The sequence below is a fragment of the Amblyomma maculatum genome, chromosome 9 (genome assembly GCF_055883805.1).
Source record: "Amblyomma maculatum isolate TAMU_Amacu chromosome 9, ASM5588380v1, whole genome shotgun sequence".
Lineage (NCBI taxonomy): Eukaryota > Metazoa > Arthropoda > Arachnida > Ixodida > Ixodidae > Amblyomma > Amblyomma maculatum.
This window is the reverse complement of record NC_139352.1, coordinates 120,460,789-120,487,239: the sequence shown is the minus strand read 5'-3', so window position 1 is coordinate 120,487,239 and position 26,451 is coordinate 120,460,789. Positions and strand designations below refer to the sequence as shown.

The window sequence follows — 26,451 nt, the reverse complement described above, 5'->3', positions numbered from 1 at the left end:
GGTAAATGTCTCATTAAACTTAAAAAATAAAATCCACTTATAAATTTTTATTTCATGGTTGTTGAGTTAGTTCATTTATTTTTTAGCATGGAGATGAATGTTTTTATTGTTAATACGAAACTAGTCATAAACAACGGCTCTAATCCACTACCTCGTGTTTTCTGGCCACGGTGCTAGAGTACAGTGTACTAGAATACCCAAAGTATTCTAGTACACTGTAGCTAGAGTCCCCTTGGAGTCCCTAGAAGTATATTTCTAGGGACGCTAACGGTGCCCATGTCGCGTGTCTTGTGGCAGGCAGCAGCACGGACATGCGTTTGGAGAAAGACGCCTTGATTGCCGAAAGTCACGATGGGCTCCGGAGGAACATCCTGGAGCTGTTCCTTGGCTGCAGGAAAGGCGACCTTGCCCGGGTGAAGTACGTAAAAAAGAATAATAACAATAATAATCAAGTACTTTGGTTGACTGTTGCGTTTGTCTGTCGAATTACATCATTTGCGTTATAATGATGCAGCTTTTCTGCGTTATTTTTCTCCAGATACCTCGTCGAAGAACAGGAAAGCGAGGTCAACGTGAGGGACAGATGGGACGGCACACCTCTGTGAGCGCGGCTCGCGAAAGCGCGACCCGACAAATTACTCTGGATGCTAGCTGGGGGAAATCATGTCATTCCGTTCTCAATTTCTTTCTTTTTATTATTATTATTATTTTTTTTTTTTTTTTTTTTTCAATTCAGGTACTACGCCTGCCTGTGTGGTCACAAGGACGTCGTTGAATATTTACTCTCTCAAGGTGGGCGCTGCTGCCGCTGGAATATGTGCACCGCTAACCTGCTTATAAATGACAAACATCCATACACGACTCGCGTCTTTATACTTTCACTCACATGGAAGACGGGCGGGGTTACCGTTTTTTTTTTTTTCTTCTTAAGATCACGTTTATTTGGAATCATAGACTCCCATTCATTCTTACTGTTCGTGCTTGTGTATCAGCATTTTGAGGTTCGTCAAAGTTCTAATGTACTGTTTTAGAGGCGAGAAGGAAACTGATGAATTGCGCAGCGCAGAGACTGGAAAAGAAAAAAGTGCGCATATCGTTGTGTCCCATACTATTTATTTATTTATTTATTTATTTATTTGTTTATACTGCAATTTCATATTTTGGGACTTTAGCAGGGTGGGAAAAAAAAAACAATAAATTAGACAATGCATTGGCAAAACAGCGGCAACTTGAAGCTGAGAAAAGAAAAAAAAAAGCACCTGCTTCATAAATGTTATTGAATAACGGAAGCGACATTGGGCGGTAGGACATTTGGCAGTCCACACTGAACCCTGGCCAATCCCCCTTCGTGGGTATGTGCCAAATATCAAGGAAGAAGAAGAAGAAGAACGGAAGCGAATGAAGTCAGTGAAATTTGTAAAATTTGTATAATGTGCTCATCAAGGTCATTCAGGTTATTCCAGTCAGTCACCGTTCTTGGAAAAAATGAATACTACTAACAATTATTACGCAGCTGCAATGGAGTTATAGTAAAAGCATGCTTTCGTCTGATATTTCAAATTTACATGCATGCTGCTAATTTCACGTGTGGAGTGTTGTAATCACTTTCATTACTCTGCAAGGGCACGCATGCATTGTTGCACTCTGCATATAATTTTGTTTGTCTGCATATCATACTGTACGCTATTACAGGTGCACGCTGCGTGGCAAACACTTTTGATGGTGAGCGCTGCCTGTATGCATCACTGAGCTTGGAGATTCGAGATCTCTTGCGAGACCGGAAAGTGATCACGTCTAACACGATGCGCCGGGATGCCTATGATGAATTTCTCCGCAGGTATAAATTCTTCATGCTTTCCCAATGTTCTCAATGTCTTAATGCAAAAGATAAGGTAAGATAAAGATAAGTCATTAATCATTTAGCCCTGTGACTTTGCTACTATCATCTGTTTTGAGTAGTATTTGAATGCTATCCAACAGGGGTAAAAAAATAAATGGTGATTGACCGAAACCATCTGCAAACATTTCAAGTGTTGTTAACACTTGAAAGATACATTCATAAGTACATTGACAGCTGGCAGCTTTGCCATTCATTATGGACATATATTCTTTTTCACTACACTATCTGCTAATGTGTCTGTCTTCACAGTAGAGGTAATCAAGTCTCTGCTTGCAGGTGCCTGGAGGACAGTCAGCATTGCGATGTGTCATTCAGTGTGCAAGGAGAAGTAATACCTGGTCACCGCTGTGTCTTGGCTGCGCGCTGCGACTTTTTTTACCGTTCGCTGCTGGAGAAGTGGGCACGACGGCAGCTGATTCCAGTTACTCACCATGCTGTAAGTGTGCCGCAATGTTGCCTGTTTCAACTCTGTGGTGGATTTATGGGCCACTCCAGGAGGGGGCTGTTGTGGGGAAGGGTTCTCATTTGAGCCATGTGTTTCACGAACATTTTTGTCATCAAAATAGGAGTCAGCGTAATATTTGCATGTCAAATTTCTTGTCTGAGCTAGGTGGTGAGCACCCCTGTGACCCTTATACCCTTGTACACGCATTGCCATTCTTCATAACCACCTACATTTATATAAAAATGTGTCTTCTGCTCTTCTGCAGCAATTTTGTTTAGGTGTACCAACTTTGGCAGGCGTCAGTTCACATCTTTGGTTCAGTCATTTCATCTGTATTTTTCACAAACTAGCTCCCATTAAAGTGCAGATGTTAAAGGGCCGTGAAATATCTGCCAAAATTAGAAAGAGCACACAAATGATCGGTACTGTGTCACTCACCGCTGGACAGCAAAAATTTAAAAGCTAGCTTCAATAATGCTGAAGATATTGGGAAGTAAGAATGATGCTTTTCATCCCCCTCTTTATCGTATATATGCTGATCTTCCAGAAAAATGTTAACGAAAAATTGCTGGGGTTCAACGCGGTCAAGCCTTGTTTATCGGCCCTGTTTTGCATGGTTTGGCAATGAGTAGGTAAAGGTGTAACTACAATGTGCTCATCAGTAACAATATACTGTATGTCAGTGCACGTTAAAGAACCCCAGGTGGTCGAAATTCCCGGAGTCCTCCACTACGGCGTCTCTCATCGCCTCAGTCGCTTTGGGACGGTAAACCCCAAAACCAAACCCAAACCAAACAATATACTGTATTGTATACTATATTTGAATTCAAATTGACTGCACTAATACTTCTAATTAATTAACTTAACTCACGGAGTATACTTGCTCTTCACCAGTAGCTATACAATGATATATTGCACTATACAGGGCGACAGGGGCATTGAAGCTAGTTCAGCAGTGCTGTTAGAGGAACTAGAGGGTATGAAATGGGATGTCATAGGGCTTAATGAGGTTAGGAGGCCGAATGAGGCATATGCTGTACTGAAGGATGGGCATGTACTGTGTTATCGAGGTTTACCGGAGAGGCGACAACTATGATTAGGTTTCCTTGTCAATAAGTATATAGCGGGCAATATAGATAAATTCTATAGTATTAATGAGAGGGTGGCAGGCATCATAATTAGGCTTAATAAGTGGTATAAACTGAAGGTTGTACAGGCCTATGCCCCTACATGTAGTTATGATGACCAGACAGTTGAACGCTTCTACGAAGATGTAGAATTGGCAATGCGAAAAGCAAAGGCGCAGTATACTGTACTAATGGACGAATTCAATGCCAAGGTAGGCAAAAAGCAGGCAGGAGACCAGGCAGTAGGTGACTATGGCATTGGTTCTAGGAATAGCAGGGGGGAGTTACTAGTTGAGTTTGCAGAGTGTAATAACTTAAGAATCATGAATACCTTCTTCAGCAAACGGAAGAACCGGAAATAGACATGGAAAAGTCATAACGGGGAGACTAAAAATGAAATTGACTTCATACTGTGTTCAACCCCCGCCATTATGCAAGATGTAGAGGTAATCGGGAAAGTGCGATGTGGTGACCACAGGATGGTGAGGTCCCGAATTAGCCTAAATCTGAAGAAGGAACGCAGCAGATTAGTAAGAAAGAAATCCATCAACGAATTAGCGGTGAGGGGGAGGGCAGAAGAGTTCAGGATCTCGCTACAGAATAGATATTTAGCTCTAACCGAGGATGGCGACATTACCCCAGAAACAATAAACAATTACTTCAGAGATATCATTACTGAGTGCGCTGTAAAAGTAGGCGGTAGGATAGTTAGAGAGGATACCGGTAAGCTGTGTAAGGAGACGAAAGATTTGATTAAGAAACGCCAGAGTATGAAAGCTTCCAATCCAACAGACCAGATAGAATTGGCCGTGATATCAAAGCTAATCAATTAGCGCAAGGTGGCCGATATAAGGAAGTATAACGTGGAAAAAATTCAGCATGCTGTAAAGAATGGGGGAAGCCTTAAAGCAGTGAAAAAGAAATTGGGCACAGGCAAGAACTAGATGTATGCACTAAGGGACAAAGCAGGCAATGTCATCACGAATATGGACGAGATAGTCAAAGTAGCCGAGGAGTTCTATACTGATCTCTACAGTAGCCAAAGTAGTCAGGACCGTAATGAGATTGGTGGTAGGGAAAAAGTCAGACGTTCCAGCAGTAATGAAGGACGAGGTCAAGAAAGCAATAGAAAGTATGAAAAGGGGGAAAGCAGCTGGAGAGGATCAGATAACTACAGATTTGTTGAAGCACGGGGGGGATATTGGCTAGAAAAACTGGCCACCCTGTACAAGCAGTGCCTGGTGTCATCGACGGTACCGGAACCATAGAAGAATGCAAACATTATCCTCATTCACTAGAAAGGGGATGCTAAGGACCTTAAAAATTACAGACCAATCAGCTTACTGTCTGTTACGTATAAGGTATTTCCGAAGGTAATCGCTAATAGATCAGGACAACCTTAGACTGTAATCAAGCAAAGGATCAAGCAGGTTTTCGGAAACGGTACTCTACTATTGATCATATCCATACCATCAACCAGGTGATAGGAAAATGCTCGGAATATAGCATTCATTGATTACAAAAAAGCCTTTGACTCAGTTGAAACCTCGGCGGTGATGCGGGCATTGCGAAATCAGGGGGTAGACGAGCTGTACGTGAAAGTGCTGGAAGATATATATAGTGGCTGCACAGCAACCATAGTTCTGCATAAAGAAAGTAACAAAATTCCCATAAAGAAAGGTGTTAGGCAAAGAGACACAATCTCCCCAGTACTATTCACAGCTTGCTTAGAAGTATTCAGAAACTTGGAATGGGAGCAGTTAGGGATAAGGGTAGATGGAGAATACCTCAGTAATCTGCGATTTGCTGATGACATTGCTAAGCAACTCGGGGGATGAACTGCAAATAATGGTTGATGACCTATACAGGAAAAGTAGAAAGGTGGGCTTGGAAATCAATATGCAGAAGACAAAGGTAATGTTCAACAGCCTCGGGAAGGAACAGCAGTTTACTTTAGGTAGCGAAGCACTGGAAGTAGTAGGCGAACATGTCTACTTAGGACAGGTAGTAACCGCAGATCCGGACCATGAAAAGGAAATAAGAAAAATAAGATTGGGATGGAGCGCATTTGGCAAGAACTCGCAGATTATGACAAGCAGCTTACTGGTATTGCTCAAGAGGAAAGTATATAACAGTTGCATCTTACCTGTACTCACCTATGGGACTGAAACGTGGAGGCTAACCAAGAGGGTTTTACTTAAGTTGAGAACAACGCAGAGGGCTATGGAACAGAAAATGGTAGGGGTAACATTAAGAGATAGGAAGCATGCAGAGTGGGTCAGAGAAATAACTCAAGTTACTGACATTCTAGTGGAAATTAGAAGAAGAAATGGGCATGGGCAGGACATGTAGTACGAAGAGAGGATGACCGATGGTCACTTAGGGTAACAAACCGGATTCCAAGGGAAAGAAAGCATAGCTGGGGACGGCAGAAAGTTAGGTGGGTGGATGAGGTTAAGAAGTTCGCAGGGGTCAAGTGGATGCAGCTAGCACAGAACCGGGTTAATTTGAGAAATATGGGAGAGGCGTTGAAACCTCGGCGGTGATGCGGGCATTGCGAAATCAGGGGGTAGACGAGCTGTACGTGAAAGTGCTGGAAGATATATATAGTGGCTGCACAGCAACCATAGTTCTGCATAAAGAAAGTAACAAAATTCCCATAAAGAAAGGTGTTAGGCAAAGAGACACAATCTCCCCAGTACTATTCACAGCTTGCTTAGAAGTATTCAGAAACTTGGAATGGGAGCAGTTAGGGATAAGGGTAGATGGAGAATACCTCAGTAATCTGCGATTTGCTGATGACATTGCTAAGCAACTCGGGGGATGAACTGCAAATAATGGTTGATGACCTATACAGGAAAAGTAGAAAGGTGGGCTTGGAAATCAATATGCAGAAGACAAAGGTAATGTTCAACAGCCTCGGGAAGGAACAGCAGTTTACTTTAGGTAGCGAAGCACTGGAAGTAGTAGGCGAACATGTCTACTTAGGACAGGTAGTAACCGCAGATCCGGACCATGAAAAGGAAATAAGAAAAATAAGATTGGGATAGAGCGCATTTGGCAAGAACTCGCAGATTATGACAAGCAGCTTACTGGTATTGCTCAAGAGGAAAGTATATAACAGTTGCATCTTACCTGTACTCACCTATGGGACTGAAACGTGGAGGCTAACCAAGAGGGTTTTACTTAAGTTGAGAACAACGCAGAGGGCTATGGAACAGAAAATGGTAGGGGTAACATTAAGAGATAGGAAGCATGCAGAGTGGGTCAGAGAAATAACTCAAGTTACTGACATTCTAGTGGAAATTAGAAGAAGAAATGGGCATGGGCAGGACATGTAGTACGAAGAGAGGATGACCGATGGTCACTTAGGGTAACAAACCGGATTCCAAGGGAAAGAAAGCATAGCTGGGGACGGCAGAAAGTTAGGTGGGTGGATGAGGTTAAGAAGTTCGCAGGGGTCAAGTGGATGCAGCTAGCACAGAACCGGGTTAATTTGAGAAATATGGGAGAGGCGTTCTCCCTGCAGTGGGTATAGTCAGGCTGATGATGATGATGACAGGGTGACCAAGCTAACTTTAGCCGAGGTTCAAAGGTAGGACAGGGATGCCAGCTGTATGGCGCAACACAAGCAATTTCTTATTTTACAGTTAACTGATTCATAATTAAGATAATTTTTCTAAATTAATAAATATTTCTTTTAGACAATAAATCTGATTTGTGAATTGAAGAGGACTCTCTGAAATCCCCATTCCATTTATTTACAATAAAGAAAGCCTCATGTGAATATTCTTTACGAGCTCCAAAGAAAGCCCATGAAATGCAAAAACCATCAGGTGACTATTGTGGTGCTCCCAACCGTGGTTGGAGTGAACGAAATTAACTGTGGCTGTGACTCAACGACCCGGTCCCAGTGGGGTAGGCCGATATGTGGATCGTTGTAGCGAGCACTGCAATCTCATTGCAGCTTGCACTGTCATGTACGACTTGCTGACACGGGCAAAGAGACCAGTGCAGACATGTCGGCCTGCCTCTGCAATGGGGCCATGGAGCTACGGCCGCAGCTGATTTTGTTCATTCAAACCACAGTTGAAACCAACACAATCGTGGTGCATGAATGTGCCAGTGATTTTTTTGGGTGTTTCACGAACATTCTTTGGAGGTTGCAAAAAAGATACACATGAGGCTTTCTTTAACACAATGAATGGAATGGGGGTTTCTGATGGTGGTTTTCAACTTTGCAAATGAAATGTATTGTCTGAAGTCAGTATTTAGTAATTTAGAAATATTATCTTAATTACTAATTAATTGCAAAACAAAAAATTGCGGTGTGTGATGGCTGGCATCTCTATGCAACTGGTTTCCTTGGCCTACATTGAATGTTTTATTTTTTAACTCTTGGCTAAAGTTAGCTTGGATACCCTGCATAGTATGGATTTCACAGTTAATTTGACTATTTAATTATTACTAATTACCAATAATCAGATTGTGCTTGCATTTGTCAATAGCTGCCCAACTATACAGTACAGATCATTTTATCGAGAAATGATACCTCACTGTTCTACAGCACAACAGAAGACTCACTGATACAGTCAGTCCCTCTTATCCTTATAAACTAAGCTTCTCTTATCTCACGTGCGAGTGAATTGCGGCTCTTGCCGAGAATCCTAATCTCATACAGCCTAAGCTGACAACCCCTTGCAGGACACGCAATGCTTAGCCAAATTAGACCCCCGTCGTTAATGATAAGTTATGCTCCCGTGCACGATTGTTCACGCAGCGTCCAGTTTGGCCTACCTTTCCACAAGACAATGGTAACTCGTAGACAACTCCGATGGCGCATCAGTGAGTCTTCTGTTGTGTAGTGCAACAGTGAGGTATCATTTCTCGGTAAAATGATCTGAATTAAGAGGCCCAATGTCTACTGTTTGTAACTTGCATCTGACGACCTGTCTTTGGTGGTAATGGGTTTTCATTTTATCTTGTCTAACGTTTTAGGTTTTGACTGCTTTTGCTTCGTATACATGACACTGCCTTTGCTACGAGTGCTATTGCTACAATTTTTTTTTTACTTACCCTTGGGTTTGGGTTTTACCTTGTTTATTTTATCTTGTTGTTTGTTCTTGTTTTTTACATTTTTTTAGGGTTTGACTGCCTTTTCTTCATTATGTGCCACTGCTTTTGCAACGAGTGACTGAATGCTATTGCTTTTATTGCTATTTACCTTTGCTTTTTACCTTGTTGTTTGTTCTTGTTGTTACATTGTTTAGTTTTGACTGCTTTTGCTTTGAATGTTGCCAAGTTCTGTATCGTTTATATTTCGTTAACCTTGTTTTAAGTGTTTAGTCATACGTGCTTAGCTATGTCATTGATGATTTCTGATACTGGGTAGGTTGAGAGCGATTAGGCTATGAACACCTGAGTGGCCTAGGGTTTAAATGTGTTCCCCTTTTTCTTTCCAATAAACGGTTAGCAGTTTGTGCTCTTCCTGTACCCTGTCGTGTGTGTGTGTCTTTTTTTGCGCAACTTAAGATGTCTGAAGTTGGCAACTGTACAGAGGGTAAATCTGATTTGACCTCTATTGAAGGTCAGAGAAGGATAGCCATCGACTTCTGAATTTGTATAAAAACATTATATAAAAATGGGGTTCTGGTGCTCCTCTGTACTGGTGGTAGTAGTGGTGTCTAGTGGCTAGAACTACAAGCCTAGTTTTATATTTTTGTAGGCATGAGGCCACAGAGAACAGCAAAAGGTTCTTGATCAACATGGTGAACGTGAATCGTATGCTGTCGCTAGTTTTCCTTGCTGCAAATGAGTAGTTCAGTATGCGTTGAATTATTTGGACATGCTAAACCTACCTTGAATAAAAAGCAATAGAAGTTGTAAAAAGTGTACTGACAGTTTTCTTTCTGGCTACTGAATGCTAACGGTGTACAACCAGTCCCAAGACTTTGAAGAGTGGGTGCCATTGTCACATGTACTGCACCAGAGAGATTGCTCCCTGCCACACAGCTGGTGCCTTACCCCATGTGGTGTGCTCTTTTTCTCTTCAGGTTGATGGTAATGTGTTCAGGATCATCACTCAGTATCTGTACACAGGTGGGTACACAACATGGTTTCTGAACTACGATGCAATCTGCCCCTCTCCAGTGGCTCAGTGGTTAGAGCTATTGAGCCTGAAGACCGAGGTCCAAACCCAGCAGCTGAGTTTCAGTGGCGGCAAAACGCAAGGCACGCATGTGCTGTGCGATGTACTTACATTAAAGAACCCCAGGAAGTTTAATTCGTCCGGAGCCCTCCACTATGGCGTGCTTCAAAGTCATGAGTTATTTGAGACAAGTCCCATGATCTAAACCAAACCAAATCACTTTCTTGCCAGCAGTAGGAATGTTTTAACGCGGTAGTGTTAAGGAGCTCGTGTCGCAGAAAAGCCGGTGTCGTCGGCGGCGTTGGCCGTGAGCGATAAATCCCGGCATGCACTTCATAAATAAAAAGCAACTTCCAAGATGGGCTGGGTGGGAATCGAACCAGGGTCTCCAGAGTGTGAGACGGAGACGCTACCACTCAGCCACGAGTTCGATGGTTGAAAGCGGTACAAAGGCGCTTCTAGTGAATGCGGTGTTGCCTTAGAAACGTGCCGTAGAACGTTATACTGCGGTGTATATCGGTAATTATGAGCATGTTACTTACAGAAGTCGCAGTTACATGAGTAGCGAAGTACGTTTCCGCTACATTTCTTCTGCACTCTGTGCACATGCAGAGCCATCTTGCGGCAAACACAGAAGAACCCCTCCTCGCAATGTGCGGCGCTGCCCCGACACGTGGCGCGCCACTCGCCCCTGACGTTTCGCCGTGCACCCTCACGGGTTGTAGAATCAAGCGTCTTTCCTTTCTTTAGATCACTATCTTCGCTTACCCACTTCTCCCCTTCGGGCCGCGCGGGTACCGGTGGAAGGATGCCCCAATACCCTTGCGTTTAATTAAAGTTTTCTCGACGAGGTGCAATAACGCTATCGCGTTCCACTCTTGAAGGCGAAGCTTAAGCGTCCTCCAAATGTTTTTTTTTTTTTTTTTTTGCAGTGATTTTGCTGTCTGCTTGCAAAGTTGCCTGTTAGTTTGTGACCGACGGAGGACCTTACTGGACGAGTGTGCAACGCTACCTTATAATAATAAAATAATAGTTGGTTCACAGGAAAGGAAAGGCGCAGTATCTGTCACACTTGTTCTTGTGGACACCTGAACCGTGCCTTAGGGGAAGGGAAGAGGGTAGGAGTAAAAGTGGATAGAGAGAGAGGAGCCATAGTGGAAGCCTATGGAATAATTTCGACCGCCTGGGGATCTTTAACATGTGCTGACATCGCACAGCACACGGACGCCTCTTCGTTTCGCCTCCATCGAAACGCAGCCGCCGCGGTCGGGATCGAACCCGGGTACTCCGGCACAGTAGTCTGGCGTCTTACCACTGCACCACCCCGGCAAGCAACGCTACCTTGTTTTCCGTTTTTTTTTGTGCTTCATTTATTCCGTAAAATATATATATATATTCTTTTCTTTAACATCATCGCCCTCTCTGTGAAGTCAAAATAAATACCCATAACAACTTATGTTCCTGAAGATTGCCACCTTTCTGTTTAATAAATAGTTGGTAGTCTGCGCTTGTGGTGTCCCATTCTTGTCTGTGTCCGTTTCCGTGTTGCGCTGCGTTCAATTCCATCATGCACCAACTCGCCCCCCAGGCCGTTATTCTGAAGATTTCTTATGCACTTTTTTAGTGTAGGCAAGGAATACCAGTCACACTTCACTAAGAAAAGTAGGTTACCTGTTGCAAGTTTGAGCAATCCAGAAGCTATTTTCACTTAAAATATTCTTATATAAACTGTATATGAATTGTTTATTCTCAGGGTAGTAAAGTAAGAATTTGAAGGGCAAGCTCTTATGGACTGATGCAGCTTCCTGCACACAGAACAGTGAATCTGGACACATCAGTGCTCTTTCCCTTATTGTCAATTCAGCACTGTTTGAGTGCACTGTCCAGCACTAAGGGAAACAAAGCAGCTTCCTACAAGGACACCCAACCAGCTGCCACTGTGGCTGTGATGGTGTGTTCAGAGAGGAATTTTTATGGCCCTAAACCATAACCGCCTTCCCTGTTTGTCAGTCTCGTGAGTGAGATGATCAGGGAGTGATGCACGGAGAGCCTAGCACATCTACAGAAGGGCTCAAAAGCAGCTTTTTCCCTTCCTGCAGCAAGTCGCCATATCCTGAGAGCGCAGATGTTGCTTGCTTGAGTCCCTGCTATTCTTTTGCTTGTCCTTGCAAGCGGGTGTCAACAGATCCTAAGCTGTTTCCATGTCTGATACTTTTGTCGCACTTTCGATCCTCATTGGACTCGATCCGCATTCAGCTCGGTGCAGATCAAGGTTGTCGCATGGCAACCTTCAAGAGCACTTGGTGTGAAGCCACTTCTTCAAGCGCTCTTGAGTTTTCAAAAACATAAGAGAGCAGGTGTCGCCCCCCTTGACGTCACCTAGCTAACCCAAAGGCAATTCAAAATGGCCGTGTGTAGCACCTCCTTGAACACCTCATTGCAGATTGAGGATCGGAAGTGTGGCAGAACTGAACCCAGCTTGCACTGTTGCTTTATTCGCAGGCCGACTGGAGATGCAAGCCAAGCATTTTGAGAGTTTCTTTGAGCTTGCATCGCGATGCCGGCTCACTTCTCTCATTGCGGATGTGAAGGAAGCACTAGCGCTGAACCAGGGTGAGTGGGCACCCCTGATTAATTTTTGGGATGTTTGGACGTGCCATTGCTGACGTGCAGCAGCTAGACAGGCATGGTTCATGAGTCTGTTTCATGGTCGTTGTAGACTAAGCATACTCACAATTGTGGAATGCCATCATGGAGTGCATTTCACCAACCACTCAGTTGTGGCGTAAGAGCTCTCAAGTTTTTAAATCTCACTTTAGCCTCTCCTCCTGATAGTTACTATACAGTAACAGGTGGGGATTCAAACTTTCTTAATCTCACCTAGATTGCTGGGAAATGTAGCGGTACACAGCATATTATGTTTTTATTGGTATATGTAGGGTAGAACTAGAAGCGATGCTCAGGAAATAATATTACACTGTGGTGACTTGGGCATTCTTGGGGATGTGTAGGCAATTCCAGGAATTAGTGACAAAACTCTCATTACTATGGCGTGCTCACAGTTAACATCATGCTCAATGGTGTCTTTCTTTAGCAGGGCTGCTTTCTGCTGCCTGCGCAGCAGTTCTCATTGTACCAAGTGTGTTCCATGCAGGAAACCAGAGAAGTAGTGTCAGCGCAGAAAGTGAGACCATCCTGCTTGAGCCTGCACATTACCGGGAGCAGCTTCAGAGGGACTTTTCCGCATTGCCCGTCGAGCTGTCATCAGAGGTAAGCTGTTTGGCAAGTTTCTGTTCATTGTTTATTGTGTATTCTTTTCTTAATTTGTTTCTGTAGGCTCCCTTGTGCTCTCCGCTTGTTCATTCACTCACCTGCCTTTTGTGGTATGTACATAACACAGGTTGTGCGAATTTGTAATATGCAGACAACAGTGCATGGGAAACAACTCAGCAAGGTGTGATTGGTCATAGAAGGCTTGACTTGATGATGGTCACTCTTTGTCATGGGCAATGCAAGGCTAAAATCACGGATTTCACACAAACAAATTGTTTTGTTTTTTTTTTCTTTTGTTTTTTTAATTTTTGTTGTTTTGGATTGTGCATGCATCAAAAAGAAACTTCTTGCCAAATTTGGTTGTCATTTGCCCAGTAGAAAAACTAAAATTAATTTTTTTGTGAGATGGGATGCACTCACCACTGAAAGCGCCTCTGAATGCTGCTTTCAAGATGCAGCTACATAGCAGCCAAGAAACTGAACGCAGAGTGCTTCCTTCTTTAAGTTAGAATGAAAGTGCTTCCTTGCTTAAGTTAGAGTGCTTGTTTTTCACGCTGTCTTGCCGAAAAGGACCTACTATCGAGAGTACAGCAGACAACAACAAAAAAAAACAGCAAGAAAAGGCAAATTTTGGGCTGTGGCAACAGAGGCTTGGCTGGTAAACCGAAGTTTGTACCTATTGACTAAAACACGATACGTAACCTTCAAATGCTGTTTTCACACCACTGGGAGCCTGGCTGACCAAAGTGCTCGACAAGCTGAAGATAGAATATGGAGCCTAGGCAAAGAGGCACGCCCAGCAAGCAGCCAAGGAAAGCATTTCACGAGTGCAGATGCTGGGCAGCTATATGGAGCCTAGGCAAAGAGGCACGCCCAGCAAGCAGCCAAGGAAAGCATTTCACGAGTGCAGATGCTGGGCAGCTGTAAAGCTGAAAAAAGAAAGAGGTAACTCGAAGCTATCGCCTCAGAGCAGTGTCGTGTTGAAAAGGATGGCCTAACATGTGCCACTTTAGGCCATGAATTTGAATAGCATGTTCTGAAATCTTTGAACTCATTTTTCTCAGTTTGTACTTTTTGCAAGCTCACAACCTTCAGGAAAGCCATCGTTTCCAAACTCTATCGCCAAAGGTTGCTTTCAAGGTGGTTCCTGGACTAAACTTTTCTTGGGAACAAAATAACGTACTTTTTGGATTCCTAATTACAACCTAAAATAAAGAAAGCATGAAATATATGATATGATGACAATAGAAAAAATGAAGTTTGTTCTTAAAGTGCTCAGATTTCTACAAAATTGTCTATTGGCCTTATCCTGCACAGTGTACTATGCAGAAGTTATCCAAGAACAAGCTGTTAGTACATCTTCATTAGTGTTGAAATGAATCTTGAGAGCTACACTTTTTATTCTATTTGTGCTAACTTGATAAAACTTGGAATTTATTCTAATGAGAGGAAGATAAGCAACCCCAGAAAATTTTATCAAATTTGGTAAAGCAGTTCAAAAGTTGACCCTCTAGGCCTAATAATCAGCTTAAAGGTGATTATTAGGCCTTCTGATGATCAATTTCTTATATTTCTCCTTGTTGATTGTGATATACAGGCTATTTTGCAGTTAGTGGGAAATTCAGAATGCATGGCCTGGCGTCCCGCTGGGAAGCTCGCACAAGCACTGACAGCTGAGCATCTTCGCCGCATCTTCTGCTACAGCGTGGGTGTGATCAGCCCAGTCGAAAGCAGATTAATTACACGGCTCTCATCGTGTTTGTTGGAACTGAGCCGGTACACTACAGAAAATTTGTGACTGCAACTTTGGTTCCTTTAGTGGCTTTTTTGCTCTTCTAAATACCGCCCCTGACAGCACACATCTGTGCGCGTCAGTGGTTGTTAAACTCAAAGATGCGGCTTTGGCAGCCATTTTTTGATGGAAGTGAAAAGCAAGGCACCAGTGTAGCAAATGAAACTAAAACAATGGTTCTTTTCACTTTTTTTTTTTTTTCAAAGAATTCTGCAGTAAGCATTCGCCCTATGACCAAAGCAAGGAGATGACATATATATTGTATTTTAAGGAGCGCTGAGTCACCACTACGCTCATCAATCTCACCGATTCCGATAAAACACGGCATTTACTGCATTTAATGGTTTACACTTCTATGCCATGCACTGTTATCAGGGCCATCGTGACCATGATGAGCAATTTCCTCACCAGCAGCTGCATGCTGTCTCGGGCAGTCAAGAGGCAGCACTTTCAGTGCATATTTATTAAAAATGACTCCATAATATTCCTTCGTAATGTTGTGTCTGATCCATACAACTGTACAGGATTGGCTTTATCTTAGTGATTCGTTGCCTTTTTGCGCTCTAAAAGACAGCACGCCCAGTTTGTCCTCACCACGCTGCATTTTTAGAACTAGTGCTGCTTTATAACAAACGAAACAGTTAATGAAGCATGCTGTGAAGGGAAGCTTATAGAAGAGCATTCTTTTGGCCTACGATGCGAGCCCTTGTAATACACCTGCTTTTCGAGTGAGCGGAGCACCGCCACGTCGAGACTCTGGGCCGTCAGCAAAGTCTTCGCTTCCCAGCAGGGCGCGATTGCTGCGCTCGCTGCATCGCGGGGCTACATGCTCCGAATTTTCCTCTAACTGTGAAACGGCTTGCAATGAGTAATCAATAAGTAATGAGTGCATTTTCTCTTATTATTGTCTAATGTACTACTACTGCCCAGCTATCATTGCATTCTGAGACTACTGCTGCACTTTGCGCAGATGCCTTCGTTGGGTGTTCTTAGTACCATTAGTCTCAGCCCCAAATAAAGTTATTGCAATTTGTATTGCTACAAGATTTGTAACTGCATTCAAGTCATTTGGATATGTACACATACATTTCTGGTGTCTACCACACTCATCTGGTCGTTGCTCTTTGCTTAGTAGCATCAGCAAGTGTTTGACAGTGCTGTGTGACAAATTAATTCTCAAGGAAGGCTAGCTGTAGTAAGAATTTTTGCAAGCTCAAGTGTCACTTGTAAGGGATAAATAAGATGAACAGGACTTTGCAAGAACTTGTAGTTTTTATCATTATAGCGTTCATGTATATGAATAAAGTGCCAAGCTTTTACCATCGATTGTTACTTAGCTCTTTTTCTTTTTTGCCAGAGTCATTATATGGTGCATCAGATAGCAAAACCCTGCATCGTCTTGATGCCGGTGTTTCTGTTCCATATAATGGTATCACAGTAAAGCATTCTTAAACCATCTGCGAGAAGACGTGGTTTGATTATATGATGAATAGTGCAAGTCTTGTTCTCTTTCTTATTCAAGGAACGCTTGATATCGATAAAATTAGTCAGTCCTGGCCACTGCCTGAATGAGCAACTTGTTAAAAAATGCTGCTGCCTGTTGCTAAAGAATTGTTCTACTTTTATATGCAGTTAAAACTTGCACTGACCCACTTGTGTCACTCCTGCTACAGAGGTGTTCAAAATTGTCCCATGTTTCAGGTCACTGCTGGCAGCGTTGCATTCCTCGCTGAGCATGGTAACCATGCGGACACCTGCATCAGCGTGGATGGCACACACTTCCTTTGCCACAAGGTAAACACTGCTGCTCTCTTTAGCAGGACATTATTTGACAGAGCCGCAACATCATGGCAGAGCTATGAAAATATTGGATAGAACTGATGGAATTTCTAGATTTCGTCACTGATATCCCCTTGATCACAGAAATGTGAAAAACGGGGCAGTTCAGTAAATGAACTGGTAATTGATGTCATCTAATTTTTTTAACTTCTTAATACCCAAGGACCACAGAACTGTGTACAGAAAATCAAGTTTAGAATTCAAAACTGCTCCATCAATTGTGAGTGCAGCAGGGAAATTTTAGGCCGTTTGGACTAGCTTTTGCTCAAATCAATTTTTTGTTTGGAGAGCCTCCTGCATCTCTTCATTCTTAGGTAAATATGTTACAGATGACTTCAAATGGGCTAGCCATTGATGTAGTTGTCAAGCTGCACTAGATCAAGCTTGAGTGCACTGGTTGTAGAGCCACTGGCCATGTTTGTGGTACATTCCATAAGTCAAACAGGGTTGGTCTATGACACAGTAGGAGTGCTGCGCGAGAAAAGAAATGTGGGGGACAGAAGAGTTAGGGGGGAAAGTAGGATAGTGAGGAGGTCCCTGTGAATTGCCTAATATTTGCAAATAGTCAGCTAAATTGCCTTACTTACTTGAAGAAATCAGTTTATGATGCCCTGTGCACGTTGCAAATTTGGTGAAATGATTATCCATGTATTGAGAGTAGTGTTTTCATCTTTGATGCCCGTGGAGCATTGCTTCCACCACAGTAACAATATTGAAGCGAGGTGGAAAGTGTTGCAACGAAAAATGTGATAACAGATGGTTCAACTTCTTAGGTACAATCTGTAAAAAGTTTACAGCCCATGGGCATTGCTTCTGAGCCATACCATGCGGCTTCTAATGCATTCCTCATGTTCCAAATCTCCTAAACGTAAGAAAAATTTTTGCCCTACCCTCTCCCATGGGAACAACTTCCACAAATGCTAAAGGAGCTCCACCACATGGTTCAGAAGCAGACACCCTCAACTGTAAACTTTTGACAAAGGCTGTATATCCGATGTATGGCTAAAGCATTAGTAGCCTATCAGTAAGCGAGGCTCAGCGCAGCCATGTCATTCCTCAATGTTTTCTCTATTGTATCAACTCTCCTCTGCTTTTGGGTTCCCTCATGCTTCCCTGCTTTCCCCTTAATCTGAGCTTGCACCATACTTTCACCATCTGCACACCCTGCCAGTTATTTCAACGCTGAGCTGCGCTTTAAAGCAAAGGTCATGCTTGCACTTGAGTCAAGCAGGAGGTCTCAGAATGCCTTGATGCACTGTCATTTTAATTCAGTGTTTTTGTAATCATTCAGCAAGTTCATTGGTCACTTAACTGAGCATCACGATCATACTATGCAGTCAGAAGGACAAGTGGCCGCACATTTGTTCTCAATATTGGTCAAGCTTACATCCTGTCGCTGAGAAGGTAATGCATTTGCCGCTTGCCGAGCCTGCTTTTGCTTTACTGGTTGGTCATGCTCAAGTCCTAGAGTTCCTTTGAGCTGAATCAAAGGGCCCCATACCTTCAGCACATCACTAACCTAGGGAGCCCAGAATTTCTCCGAGCCTGACTCTTCTAGAAATAATGCTTTCTGTGTTTCTGGCAATGAAAGAAGTACTGTTACGTGATATTGTGTAAGAACCCTGTGTCACAGCAAACGTGGCATTGATGTTTGTGGCCGAATAAACCCGAGATACACTGGTTTCAGCAGGGAACGCTTAATGGGCGACAAATAAGTGTGACGCCACGCGCCACGTGATGTGTGGAGGCTGCCTTTGCACGGTCGGTGGCTGGGGTGAGTCACGTGTGGACTTGACAGTCTGTCTCTTCACTTGAAACCAGAAGCAGACCCATCATAGAAAGTGTCCATCCAGTAACAGTCACACAGATTCATGCAGGTTTTTGCATAATGATTGTGGAAGACGGAACAGTATCCGTGTCTGCACGAGCAAGTGGGACTTTTGACAGTTAACACTGTCACACCATACCCTTGGAGGCGAAGCTTAAGTGTCCCCCAAATTTTCTTGCTCTTCTCTATGCCATGAAGGCAGAAATGTCATTATGGGAACATTATGTTTTTGCAGGTGTTTTTGTGCAACCGTAGTGAATACTTCCGTGCCCTCATTGAGGACCACTTCACAGAGGCCAGTCGACTAGGTAGTGACCAGTTGCCAGTCATCGAACTGCAGCAGGTCACGCCTGATGTCTTTGGCTGTGTACTACAACACATCTACAGCGACTCAGATGACAGGGTAAGAAGCAGCTGTGTTGTTTACACAGTGAACAACTCTAATGTTGCTTCCTTTTACTCGCAAGGTTTTCATCACTTGTGTGACACGGCATAACAGCTGTTGCTGGGTTTTCATGTTTTTTCAGGCAAGGGATTTTTTTTTTTGTGTGTGTGTATGTGCCAAAGCAGGAGTCAGTGTATGGATGGGGCTAGTGAAGCATATTCAGAAAAAGGGAGAAATTTCTGAATACGCATGGAGCCCTTAGTCCAGGGCTCCAGTGCTCAGAGCTGCTGGTTTGGCTCTTTCAACCAGAGAAAATTGGTTGATGTGCTCACTGCTGAGCGGCACAGCTTCTTAAGTGTCTGGGAGGGTCCATACATGCCTTTGAAATCCTTGAATACTTGAATATCCTTCGAATATCCTTGAATATTGAATTGACTGTATTTACACGATTGTAAGTCGACCCCTCTTTTTAAATTCAAAAATCCGAAGTTAGGGGGTCGACTTACAATCAAAACTAATGCATGGAATTAATAAGAGCAAGACAAAAACCATATCAGGGAGGCTACGGCAAATTTGTTTGCTCTACGGCAACATTCAGTTATTGTGCATGCTTCTCGGAAATAATTTTTTAACTTTTGCTGCGCAGCACAAACTGCAGCTTTGGGAGTGTCGATAGCATACAGAAGAGCCGCTGTTAGAATTGCGGCGACGTTCCCTTTCTGCACATCAGTCGCGTCGGGTCACATGACACGGCGGCACTTCCTGGGAGTGTCGATGGTTGATGGAAGATCTGGCATCGATCATCCGTTAAGTTCACGCTCATTGCGCATTTGCACTTTGACTTTAAGGCCGGCTACATGCTTCATTCCGAGCTCTCCAGTCCAAAAAGCATTCGGTGCTTGTTCCGTGCAGCGTTCAAGGAGGCGGCTATCATTTATGCCGAAGTGACAACTGCACTGTGGGCCGCAAGTTCGAAGCTTCTAAACGAGTTTTGCGGGAGTGGCAGCGAGACAAAATTTTCAACTGTGATGCCAAGCGAAGAGGCTTCCAAGGGTTGGTATGCTGTCCCGAGCTGGAGGCCAAGCTTGCCGCGTATATCGCCGAAATATATGATTAGAAGTGGAGACAAGTTGTACAGCCAGGCAACAAATTTTCATTGTCGAGAGCATTCACGGCGGTATGTTTTTATTTTTCGGGACATGCGATTTGGGGGGTGGACTTACATTCTAGTTGACTTACAATCGTGTAAATATGGCACCCTCGGGTTTTTTTTTTAACTTTTTTCACTCCTTAAATTCCTTGAAAAATAGAACTGAGTTGGTTTACTTCCAAAAACCAAAGCTACATGGCAAGTAGAAGTGCCCCTCAGACAGAAAAATGGAAGACAGAAGATTGTCATAATCCCTTTTCCTCTCTCTCTAATGAGCCGTAAATATGTGCTTCCTCTTCCCTTTGCTCCTCATTCTTCTATGTGTGTTCTCTTGCTTCCCTATACTGTGCACTTCTTCTACAAGCAAACTATTATGAACAAGTCGGTCTCAAAGTGGAACCCTTTGAAAGCCTCTCCCGTTTCCCAATTTTACCTCTGAGAGACGCTTCCAGCAAAATGCACATTGTGCCAGAGGAAAGTATAATTGGCACTGAAAATCCACCTGCAAAGCGTGAAGCATATCTCCAGGTCAGTGGCATCTGAAACCAGCCATGCTAACAAAAAAAAGTTATGCTTGCTGGAGCTGCTCAGAATACCTCTACTAGATCGGGAGTATGCAGCAGAATATCAGAAACGGAAAGAAGTCCACAGGCACGTTTGAAACAAAAAATAAAGACACTTAAGCCAAAACTCGTGAAGTTCTTTAAAGAAAGCAAGAAATTACCAAAAAAAAAAAAAAGATGCTCCTGCTGGAGTAACTGTTATTCTGTTTTAAGATGCGAAATTGAGAATGGCTTAACTCTCTTTGTCAAGGCCCGCGGTTCCCACAGAAAGAAAAAAACAAACAAACAGTGATGGTAGACGGGAACAGAAAAATCAGAGCTAAGCGAAAATCAAAGAATTCTTGAATTTTTGAGCTAAGCAAAAATCAAAGAATTCGTAACTTATATTCTCTAAAGTATTCTTTCTCTCCTTGATTATTACGCCTTTGCATCCTCAAAATCCTAGAATTCTACTTGAATTCTGAGCCAAATGCCCTGTGCAAACTGTGCTCAGGGAGGAGAAGGGTAAGATGGAAGGTGTTTCTGGCATGCCCACGTTACGCTATGTGCCTTGCATGATCATGACCGCCAACGCCACCGGCTGTTCGAGGGCAAAGGGGAGTTGGCCAACTTAATTGCAAAAGCGCTAGAATGCATTACTGAGAGAGCAAAATTGTGGAAGCTATTCTGTTCACAGGTCTTTGTTATTATGTTATTATTATTCTTGTTTTTGTCATCATCATCATTGCCGAATTCTCAAAGCAGGGTCCCCACAGCTTGGCCCAGGAGCCCGGAATTTTAAATTTGACAAGTGAATGCTTGGCAGCGGGCATTGTTAGTTTAGTTGTATGTTGTGTGTTTGGTTTTGAGACCACTCCATTTGTGGCCATTAATACCTGACATATGCTGTTCCCTCATCTATAAGTGCTTACGCAGGAAAGAATTTACTTTTATTGAGGAATCTACCTGAGTAATGGAAAGAATTGAGTTTATTATCGGCCCTAAAGCTGTTATTCTTAGACACCTTTCGTGTATTGTGGCCATGTTTGTATTTTGATCCTACTTTCCCTCAAGTAAATGTGCTCAATGCTCGCATTGCCTTAGGCATGCCAGGCAAGTTAGTTCCTTTTGTTTACATAGGGACTTCACAAGTGGTGTTTTCGAAGGACATGTCTTACTGCACATGTGTGGTGGTAGTTTGCTAGTGTGTGACTATGTGATGGAATTTGTGACTGTCCTGCTTGGATGATGGCTGTGTTACACTGGGAAAATTGTGGTAATAGCTGCTGGGCAAAGAAGAGGTGTGTGGAGATGTACTTGGGTGTAGAAGTTGTGACTGTCAAGCTTGGACGATGTTTGAGTTCTGCAGGGAAGATATTGCTATCTCCTTGGCAAAGAAGAGGTGTGTGAAGAAGATGTACTTGGATGAGTGGTGAAGAGGAAGTGTGTGTTCAGATCCATATTATAGTTGGCAGTGTGCACCTGTGTTGTTTCTTCTCATGTGATTGTGTTTGTTGCGCCACATTTCTGAGTACTATGCAGCACCAACTTGCCCCTCAAGCTGTTATTTTGAGCTACAAGTGCTTCTTTTCCTCATGGCAAAAAAATAAAAAGACAACTGTAGCTAGTTAAAAACATTTGTTTTGGATTTTTCTCAGTACAGTACTTTGACTACTAAATTAGTAATAAAAACCATATCTGATTCGTTCTAGTGCGAAAGTAAAGTGGAAATATACTACTATTGTCTCTCTTCGTGGCATTAGTGACATTCTGCTGTGCATTTAGTATTCATAAAAACAGTTAGTATGGACAATAACTTTATGCAGTGCGAGTATCTGTGCAAACCACTCACTGTGATGGCCTGGTGGCTTTAGCATTTGGCTGCTGATTCCATGGTCGATCACAGTCGCAGCAGTTGTATTGTGATTGAAGTGGAATATAGAAACGCCCAAATGCTCTGCAATGTCAGTGTAGTACATTTAAAGAACATTATATGGGCTACATTAATCCAGAATCTTCTCAGTACTACAGCATCCCTCAGTGGCCATGTGTCACTTAAGACAATAACTCCCAATTTGCAATTGACAGTTTACATGTGCAAATCCAGGGGCATGGGGTTTTGTCCTGCAGCTTTGTGAAAAGCAGGAATAACCACGTTCTTGCACAGCTTGAAACTATCACTTTGTGCAGTTTCCGCATGCAAGTTAAGACTGTTTGCGTTAGTTTCGAGCCTTATGCCTTGCGCGTGATGTTAAATTTTTTTGTGCTGCCTTTGCTCCAAAATTTTAGTCTGCGGGAGCGTGGCAAGTTTTTTCCTTGCGCCAGCATGTTGTCTGGTGGGAGAAGCACAGAGAGACCTCTTCCTCCAAGTGCAGGTTATAGTGCCATAGTGCTTTTTTTATTTGTACCCCGGCAGGTGAATGCAGCCAATGTCTGGGACGTCCTGTGTGCTGCCGACGTGTACCTGCTGCCAGACCTCAAGCGGCAGTGTGGGGCACAGATAGCACGCCTTCTGAATGTTGAGGGCATCTGTGGGACCTTGCGGGCATCGCGGCTGTTCCGCCTGCCGCGGCTGGAAAACCAGTGCATCGAGTTCATGGCAAAGCACTTGGCCGAGGCGAGCCCAACAACATTAATAGTCCTCCCTGCTTGGTTGAAGAACACAATTTCTTGTAGCTTTTTGGCTTTGGTAACGCAACTTTTTGTACTGCATACGCTTTCGAAGGCAGTAGGTGCAGGTTTCAGGCTGTAAATGTAAATTTGAAGACAGTTTATCTGTTGTTGTGGCTGTAGGAAGAAGGAAAAGAAAATGCACGGGCCTGCTACTGGCTCTGTAGCTGAGCCACCTCCGCTGCATCGTGTGGACAGAAGAGAGAAAGACTCACCCTATGTTGAGGGTCCAAGTCAAAAAAGAATACACATGCAGTAGATGTAATAGCAGTATGTTTGCAATGTGGGATGCAATCGCAAGATGTTCTTTTGCATTCTGCCAAATTATAAATGCCGTATTCTCACAGTAAAGCTGTTTCTCCGTGTAATGTCAAGTGGCAGAGAGAGAGAGAGAGTAAACTTTAATTCTTTAACAAAATAAGCGTGGGTGGTTTCCTCAGTCCAGGATACCATTAGCCCGGGCTGTCTCCTGGGTCCTGGTGAGCAGGCTGCTGTCCCACACGGGTCCAGAACAATGCATTTAATTATATTCTTTTTATCTAACTTCCGCATAAACACAGGCATCTTTTTACCATTCCAGGTCATTGAAATTCCGGAATTCCACGAGGTGATCCGAGAGGATGCGAAAGAGGTGAAGCTCCGTCAAGAGACTGACTCCATCACTGTTATAGATGACATCCGATATTACATCAGTGCTAATGCGCGAAGCACGGCAGAGATTGTAGATGCCAGTGCAAAGCTGAAGCTCATAGACGACCTCCTAACCACACTCGGATTAGATGCCTAAACTACTGCAGTAACAGACAGTTGATGCTTTTATAGACTGTCCACAGCAACTGAGAATGAGTAGTGTGACGGAGGTGGAGAGCTGCACCTAGCAGTGTACTGCAGAAAGGAATTCATTCAATGCCATAAGGTTCCACTTCATTGCATAAATAGGCACATAATATGGTTAAATTTTGATAGAGCGGACCTGACCATCTTATTGGTTGCCACGTATATGAAAAGCTGTTGCAAAAATTTTACACTTGCTGCAGAAATAAAGCTTTGGAATGTTTGAAGCCTGTAAAATTAACCAATATAATAATTATGCAACTTATGCAGAAATTTTACACTTGCACGGGCAGAAAAGTTGGGCACCTCTTTGAAGTGACTTGAAGATGTCCAACTGGCTGCCAAGTGTGGAGCAACTCTACAGCTTTGATGTGAGTCATATCAACACCATAAGCGGTTCACGAACAGGGTGTGTGCACTGCATCTTGGAAGCAAATGGCAAACACGTTGATCTATAGGATCACGTTTTGGTTACTCTCTCTCACTATTGGGTGGAATGTATTTTGCATAGCCATGATGCAATGTCACAATAGCAATGTGGTCCCCAGTGTTGCATATCTTGTGGTGCTGTTGCCAAAGTATATTTGATTGAAAGCTCAAAATTTTTATTTTGGTGTGAAAAGCAACACTGAAAAACTTTGTACCAATTGGATAACAGCATACTTGGTTTCAAAATTCTCATACACCACGACTAACCACTTCAACCAACCAGAGTAGTTCAGTTGCAAAAGTAGAACAGAATTATGAGGTTAACTGCAGCATTTCTTTGTCAGGGGAGCCTGTGAACAGTTCAGGCATAGGAATGGCTGAAGCAAATACTAGTGTGCCACACGTTTTAGCTACACAATGATATTGCAGTGTTGGACATCTTGCCGCACAAGGCTTGTGGTACAGAGTACCAGTTTATCAGGGGGAGTTCTGCTTTGCACAGTCAACCTTTCAAGCCTGGCTTCACAAAGTCATTCATGTGTTTCAGTGCCAAATTTGTGTGCCAGCACAACAAAGTCATGCATTTACGAAAATGGGCAGAGAGATGTTACTTAGCAAAGAGAGCCAGCACACAACCAGCTTGATGTAAAAAACACCTGAACTTTCATTTTTGACAGCACGTCATGTGAGCTTCCCTTGACAGAAGTTATACTCACTGGTGTGCCACCTCATTTTGAAGCACATCATGGTTTGACAAAGGCTTGTCACTTAAATGTGTGTAGAGCAAATACGGAGTGGACTCAAGAAAAGAACATAGGTATCCTGGACCTGCTTGCTGGAAGTCAGCATCTCCTGTTGAAAAGCCACACACCTGTATATATGTTGTTGACTGACATGTTAATAAAAGCTTTTATATTAATTGTATTATCTTGCACAGTTTATGATGCTGACAGAAAAATAATGAAGAAAGCTTGTGGAAATAGAAAGCTGTGAAATTTCTTCTCTACCTCACAAGAAGAGAGATTTTTTATACATAGTGGCTGGCTTGTTGGTTCGTCATCATTATACGTAGTGGCGTCCGTCTCTTGTCCTTGTCCGTGTTGCAAACATCAGCATTGTTTATCAGGGCAACGATGGTTCAAGATAAGTGCATTGTATGTAAATAAAGCCGGAAGAAGTGTGCTTAATAAGTAGAGTGCATATTTTTTCAGCACAAAATTACAGACAGGACGACCTTGGAAGGCTCTGCTATTACTGCTACCACCACTGGCAACAGATCAACGTCAGCTACTCACTTTTATCTGTTGATCTGCAAATAGGTCTTTAAGTTCCTGACCATTGAAGGAGGTAAAATGTTTAAAACAGCAGTCAAATCCACTAGTGTTATAGAAGTGTTTTTTCTTAGCCATATAGAAACCTTCAAACTACACAGCCCATGTTGGCGCGACTAATAGTATACTCAAAACTGTCATGACGTTCAGTGCTACCTCCAAAAAATGATGTGGTTCATGCAGCACTGCTCACCGTGGCTGCCGTCTGTGCCGTCTGCTGAATTGCCAGATGGTATCTCTGATGACCAGGTGCATCATTTTTTTGTCAAGTGAGCTCTCTGTGATAAAAAAGAAAATGAATCTGGTTCTCTGCCATGTCGGCATGGATGCCTATCACCCCAAAATGCTGATAAGCTCAGGTAGTCGGTAACTGTTCATTGCGGATGGGAACCAAGAAACGCCCATGTTCCTTGTTTGTCCCCGATTTTCATTCACACTCTTGCTGTCCACAATGGATAGGCTGAAGGGACGTCAACTGAGAGAAATATAGAGATCTTTGTCTTTCAAGCTATATTTCCTGTGAGTAATAAAAATTGCAATTGCCAGGATTGTGCCTTAACTGGAGCACGAGGATAACAAATGTTGCCGGGTTCAGACCAGTAGTGCTCTGCCAGCACAGCAGTAGCTCTGTGGCATGGTCTAGTGCAATGTGGCTGAGAGTCCTGTATACTTCAAGCAAAATAAGCGGATGTCAAAGCACTATGGCCAGACGTATAATCAGAAATGTCGCCCCAGTTGCGATGCAAATGCATAAGTTT

At 43.2% G+C, this 26,451-nt stretch overlaps 1 protein-coding gene and 1 long non-coding RNA gene across 2 annotated transcripts in view; one reads left to right on the top strand and one right to left on the bottom strand.

The window, feature by feature from the left end:
• The window catches only part of LOC146180250 (uncharacterized), a 437,831-nt gene that overhangs the window by 281,744 nt on the left and 129,636 nt on the right, over window positions 1-26,451 (bottom strand). The gene's annotated exons all lie outside the window — the stretch shown is intronic.
• LOC146180253 (ankyrin repeat and BTB/POZ domain-containing protein 1-like) lies at window positions 155-25,286 on the top strand. Its single transcript, XM_084579466.1, has 12 exons — window positions 155-418; window positions 539-601; window positions 737-792; window positions 1,693-1,837; window positions 2,177-2,336; window positions 9,526-9,571; window positions 12,123-12,233; window positions 12,775-12,890; window positions 16,387-16,479; window positions 18,588-18,755; window positions 22,846-23,046; window positions 23,680-25,286. Exons 1-12 carry the CDS (start codon window positions 312-314, stop codon window positions 23,884-23,886), a joined length of 1,473 nt encoding a protein of 490 aa, XP_084435592.1. The 5' UTR covers window positions 155-311; the 3' UTR covers window positions 23,887-25,286.

What these genes read in the sequence shown, in the direction of transcription:
- LOC146180253 (XM_084579466.1), top strand. Translation starts at nt 312, where the DNA reads ATGCGTTTGGAGAAAGACGCCTTGATTGCCGAAAGTCACGATGGGCTC. An exon ending in CACTCAGTATCTGTACACAG is followed by an intron (nt 9,572 to 12,122) that starts GTGGGTACACAA and finishes CTTTATTCGCAG; the next exon opens with GCCGACTGGAGATGCAAGCC. An exon ending in AGCACTAGCGCTGAACCAGG is followed by an intron (nt 12,234 to 12,774) that starts GTGAGTGGGCAC and finishes TGTTCCATGCAG; the next exon opens with GAAACCAGAGAAGTAGTGTC.